Here is a 6,000-nt window from a genome sequence, read left to right as displayed (position 1 = left end):
TTTACTCCTTTTGCCAATTATTTTTAACCTTTGCCCTCTGGAGAGGTTTCTCACTGTTCGCCGTGTCCATACCCCACAATCATTAATATTTCTATAATTTCTCCTCTCAGCCTTCTTTACTCCAAGCAAGAGGGACGTTAGTGATTATGTATATGTCACTGAAGATGGCAAGGGAACTGTTAAGGAAAAATAGTATCTACGGTTTATGAATAGTGGCATTTACATTAAAGGTCATGTTGAACTTGTAGAAGACACTTCAACCTAATCTGGAGCACTGCGAATCCTACAGCAAGTAACCCACCTCTTGACCCCCCCAAAGCCCGTCCACCTTCGACAAGGCACAAGTCAGGAGTGTGATGGAATACTCTCCACTTGCCTGGATGAGTGCAGCTCCAACACTCAAGAAGATCAACACCATCCAGGACAAAGCAGCCAGCTTGATCACCATCGACAAACAGTGGCAGCCATGTACCATCTACAGTTCAACGGCATGGGCAATAAGTGCTGCCTTTGCCAGCAATTCCCACATCAAATGAAATACAATGTTACCAGCATTGCTTTTTCTTTCTAGATTTGAAATCTCCATTGGTCTGTGATCTTCCTCATATAGCTGCCCCTCAAACAAATCATTCTCTCAAAGCCCTCAATGCTGCCACCCAACTCGACCTCTCCACTATCGCTGTGACCAGAAGGTTGCTTTTTCAGCATCTGGTCTTCGATTTAACCTCCTCCAGTGAAGCATTAGAACAAAACCATTACTTTCAACCCCACAAACCCTTTAGCCATACCATAGACTCCATTACTCTCAAATCACCACCCCATTGTCTCAAATAAATCAGTGTTTACAACCTTAGCAAGCTGTTCAACCCCAAGCAGTGTCCAGCAGATACCCTACACATTACAATGCATGATGTGCCTATTTTGACCATTGTAAAATTGCCCATCTCCACCCTTGCCCATCTTCATTCTTCCCCAAGTCCATCTGCTGCTGAAACCTTCATACCTGCCCATGTCAGCCTCCAGCCCACATCAGCCTCGTCCATGCCAGTCACATACGGCCATATCTTCTCCCCCCCCCCCCCCCCCCCCCCCGTCAGCCTACAGCTCACGACAGCCTACAGACTTGATTACTGCAATAATCTCAATTCCTTCTCTTAACTCCTCCCACCTCCGTAAACTTTCTGTACATTCTCCTCTTTTAGCTTCTCATTTATTCCTTCACATTCCAGGAGCATGTTGAAGTGTTTTCCTACAAGTATGGTGTAATAAATGCACATTGATGTTGCACATAACAAAAAAAAATATCAGTGAGAACTCCACTTAATTTCCCCTTTAGCCAGTGAACAATAATGCCTCATGCTGTGCTGTCAACAAACTTTTCGCAGAAAGGCAGAAAATCTTTAAAACCTCGTTGTGTTGTTCATGACTAGACTGGCAAAGCACTTAGCAATTCAGTCACTGGGGGAACTTGCTCATTCTGTCACAAAAGGAGGCTCTATGCAGAGTGGAATAAGAGGAAGAGAGCATTACCAGCCAGGGAACTCCAGCACATCATGCTGGGATGCAATCATTTCAACAACTTGCAGTTTTAATAAATTCCTGAGAGGGCAAACAGATTTATACCAAGCAGCATGTGAATAAATCTGGGAAACGGGGTGGGAATGCAGGAGGCAGATTCAGATTATGTTCACAGAGATGGATTTTAGCTACCTTTGAAGGCAAAGTACTAGTGAAGAAAAACAGTTTAGTCCCCGAGGGAGAAGATAACTGAGCAGAGTTTAAACTGTGATCCAAGTTGGTGGAATGGAGTATGTGGGCTGGGGTAGAGCGAGGCCATGAAGGTATATAAAACAAATTGGCTATGAAGGAGGGAGGTAGACAGGCATTGGGGCACTAAGAAGACGTGTAACACTGGGTGAGTGTGGGGGTGGTGGATGTGCAGTCCAGAAGTCTGCATTAAATGTTTTCTTGAGTGAGGGTGGGGAAGGGCTAGAAAAAAGTATCCAGAAAATCAATCCTAGCGATGAAGTAGTTGATGAGGGTTTCAGCAATGATAGCGCAGAGGTAGGTGGTGGTCTTGGAAGCAGGTCTTAAAGCTCAATTTGGGGTGAACATTCAATGTGAGAGATAGGTGTTGTAGGAATTGATGCGCAGGTATTGGGAAATGACAACTCCAGTCACACTGGACATTTGATTGTATCTAGGATTTAAGGGCGACACGGTGATGCAGTGGTTAGCTCTGCTGCCTCAAGGCACCGAGGACCTGGGTTCGATCCCGGCCCTGGGTCACTGTCCGTGTGGAGTTTGCACATTCTCCCCTATCTGCATGGGTCTCACCCCCACAACCCAAAGATGTGCAGGGTAGGTGGACTGGCCATGCTAATTGCCTTTAATTGGAAAAATGTTAACAATAAAAAATATATATAGAATTTGCCGTTGGGTAGATCAATTAAAACAATTGCCGCTAGGTGTGAACAAAGGAATGAGTGTGCAGGGGAAACAGAAGCATATTGTGAAAATAAACAGGTCCATCAGAGCCTTGTGGCTTGTCTTAGAGGCAACGATGGATGGAGTGCAAGTAGGTGGTTTAAGGAGGCAATTAGCGAAGGAGTTTGGGGTTTCCTTTGCTTTCCGTAACATAGAAAGATTTGGCAGATCAGGAAAGACAATACTGTCAATGAGATGGTTAAGCCAAACTAGCGGTCAATAGCCAGGCCTAAGTGTTTTCATGCCTACGGCATGCAGTCAATGGATAAGGCTATCATACCGTGCGAAAAGGGGGAAAGTGCACCGAACAGGAATGGTAGTTATTTAATGCATTCAGAGAAGTATGTGCAGCAGACAGAAAAGGAGGATATGAAAACGGTATCAGGGTAAGAGCTAGCATATAGTTTTACTGCCTAGATGATTCTTGTTTCTGTTGTTTTATTTCTTAAGAAATATGAATTTGGAATTGTTTTCAGCCTGAGTAACAGAATTTGGTATTTGCTATTGGTGCACAAAGATCTAGAGCATACAATGTGTGGAGAGCATATTATTGCAGGTTCATAGCGACACCATCACAAACGTTTAAAGCATGAAGTCAAGTTTAGGCCAAAAGGTAGCTGCCGATGGAAGCACACATGCACAGTTAAGACAAGTGAAACATATTAGGAAGAATCCCAAATTCTAATCACTTTCAAATCTCTTGGGCTGGCAAAGGCCTGGGGGGTTGAATGCTTGCACATAATTTGAAGCAGGAAAGATTGCACAGGTGGGTGCTGGGATTGGGGGAGGGGGTAAACAGAACCAAGATTTAATTAAACGTAAAGAATTAAGCAAGAACTGATCAAAACAACAGAAGCTGAAAATCTCAATTTTTATGATTTTAAACAAATGTTAAAAAGTATAAAGTCGGGCGTGTACAAAGTTGCAACAAGTTCATTACACGAGCTTGGGTGCAGGGTATCGCTTCTGTAAATGTGCACGGGATTAGAGAGTAACGCCACAGCAATCGAGTTCCCATAAATGAGCAGTCACAGTTTGTAATGAAAGGGGAAACGTACTCTCAGCAGATAACATATACAGGCGCAGGTGGGCACTCATAACTAATGTTCAACTGTGGCAGGGCGTTGACCAATTCAATTCAAACTTCTCTTCTGAAAGAAGCATCACTTAGAAGTTATGATATGAAAAGGAGGAAATGAAACAAAAAGTCCTGCACGTTTAGGGAAAGTAATAATTAAGACACTTTGAAATACATTAGCAGAATTGGCAGGGAAAGTAATACTTGGCTGTTAAATGAGTCTGAACAACTCTTTAAAATAAAAACAGACTTTTCCCCAAACCGCTATAAACCCAAATGTTCTATTTCTGGAACTAACTGGTGAACTCCCCTTCACCAGCACAGTGTTTATTTCAAAAGTGACATTACATTATTGTTTTGTGGATATCGGTCGATAAACTGTTTAGAAATGTTGCTTTTCCACTTCCTTCCACTGGAGACAGCGACTTTCGCCCCCAAATGCCAGTGCCTCGTCCTCTCTCTGGAATATCGTTCCAAGGATTCAGACAGTCTCGCAGTGCACCATCCAAGAGACCACAGGATTTAAATGTTCCACATTTCAAAAATGGAGATCAAATAGAAGTGGCAGGCAGCTGTGTAGCTATCCATTTTAAATCTTTCATTTTTTCCTCCATAGTTCCCCATAAGAGGACAGGATGGAAGCTTGACTCAAGATGGTCGCTGTAGCAGCACATTCCACCGCACATGGGAGGAGGTGCGGATGGAGGAAATCAAAAATCAATGATTTCTAAAGGAAAGATGCTCTCATCGGTTAAATAGCACACCGGGGATAAGCACGTGAAGGAGGAAAGAATGGAAGGATAGGTTAATAGGATGAGATAAAGTAAGGTGGAAGGAGGTTTCTGTGGAGCATAGACCAGTTGGGCTGCACATACATTTCTGTGCCATTAAATGCCTTGTAATGCAATGACAGAAACCTAGGAGAATATTATAAGTTTCCTTCTTGTGGTGAACAAAACACGGTGGAACGTCCAACGATTGGGAGGTCATTTCCTCTGTGCGGACAGGACAGCCAAATAATTAATCTTCTCACCACTGCTACTGAAGACACTGCTGCCACGGTGGGTATGCCACAGCTCTCATCCTCTAGCAACATATACCAGCTGGACACACCTTTTCAGCTCGCCTGGTTAGCGGGTGACCGTAAATGAGTTGATGTTGGAGGGTATCACCCACGTCATATCCACTCTTTCAGCATTTTACATATCAACGAGCAGAAGAAAGGGGGCTGATTTTTATCTGGCTACTCCTAACGTGTCGGCAGAAATGGTGCCCCAACTGATGCTCCAGGTTGTATCAGCCAACTGAGCAATGACAATTTTAGGTCATTCGAGTCTGTGTAGCTTAGCACTAAGGCAAGTGATATCTTTACCCATTAAACCTGTTTTATACGGAGGAAAAGCCAAGATGCTTGAGCTGTTATGACATTCCCATGTTTTGCTGGCAGGTCACTGATATGTGCCAATGAAAGGGGCATCAACAGTTAAACCAAGATTTGCTGTGGGCATTGGAAATGAAAACACTAACACAATACTTACCACTAGTGTGCAAATATAAAGGAAAAATATACATATAATAAATAAAGGAGCAGGACCGTCTCATCTTGATAATAACGGGATCCAGAATACAAGTTGAAAATACTGTGATACAGAAATAGGACCATTCCCAGTCAAGGCTCATGGTTACTGCACTGATCCTCTTGATGCTGGAAGGAATGGACTGGGTTTTGTTTGTACAGAGAATTTGCACTGTTCATTCAGTCTTGGACTGGAGACTACAATCTCTCAATCACTGTTCTTCCGTCGCCACTCTGGGCTTACTTGGTTTCTGCATATAAAAAAAAGTTAATTATTTTAAATCTTCTGCCAAATGCATTCCTCATCCTGTTCCGCACACCGCTCTCCCAAAAATGTTAAACACTCTGGTACCTAAGCAACCACTCTTCATACTGGAGGTGGACAGGGTCGCTGGATGTATTCAACAGAAACATAGTGCGAGAGGAGATCATGGCTGACCCATATCCTAACTCCATATGCCCATCAGGAAATGCATTATGTAAGCTCTCCTCAAAGTCCCTTGCGCCCTGGCAACGTTCTGGTTGGTTTATGCTGTGTGTCATGTGAGAGTACCCTTTAAGAAAAGGGTGTTTAAGAAATAGAGCTGCTCATGTTACTGGAGTGATGTCAGAGTGTGGGTGGAGCTGAGCTCCACTTCTGTTTTTTTTCAGTTTCAGTTTGAAAGAGCTTTGGTGTGCCTGTGAGCTGCACTGCTGTTGATCTCTGCCATGAAGGACAATCTCTTAATCATTTGGTGAATTCAGAAGAATTATAAATGTTTTCAATCTTGAATGTAAACCCTAATGTGTTCCTGTTTAGAAGTTTGTTACATTTTTGGATGTTAAAAGAACAGCATACAGGTTACTTAGTGTTGTATTC

The 6,000-nt window shown here is 43.1% G+C and overlaps 1 protein-coding gene across 7 annotated transcripts in view; it reads right to left on the bottom strand.

Annotated features, from left to right (window-relative positions):
- Window positions 1-3,344: 3,344 nt before the first annotated feature.
- hip1 (huntingtin interacting protein 1) overlaps window positions 3,345-6,000 on the bottom strand; it is a 402,236-nt gene continuing 399,580 nt past the window's right edge. For all 7 annotated transcript variants that reach the window (XM_072469314.1, XM_072469320.1, XM_072469315.1 and 4 more), the window contains one exon: window positions 3,345-5,392. In XM_072469314.1, coding sequence (XP_072325415.1) covers window positions 5,382-5,392 — 11 coding nt within the window. In that variant the 3' untranslated portion in view covers window positions 3,345-5,381. The remainder of the gene's footprint in view (window positions 5,393-6,000) is intronic.

Source organism: Scyliorhinus torazame, chromosome 12 (assembly GCF_047496885.1).
Source record: "Scyliorhinus torazame isolate Kashiwa2021f chromosome 12, sScyTor2.1, whole genome shotgun sequence".
Taxonomy (NCBI): domain Eukaryota; kingdom Metazoa; phylum Chordata; class Chondrichthyes; order Carcharhiniformes; family Scyliorhinidae; genus Scyliorhinus; species Scyliorhinus torazame.
The sequence above is the reverse complement of the archived record's forward strand: the minus strand, read 5'-3'. Positions and strand labels throughout refer to the sequence as shown.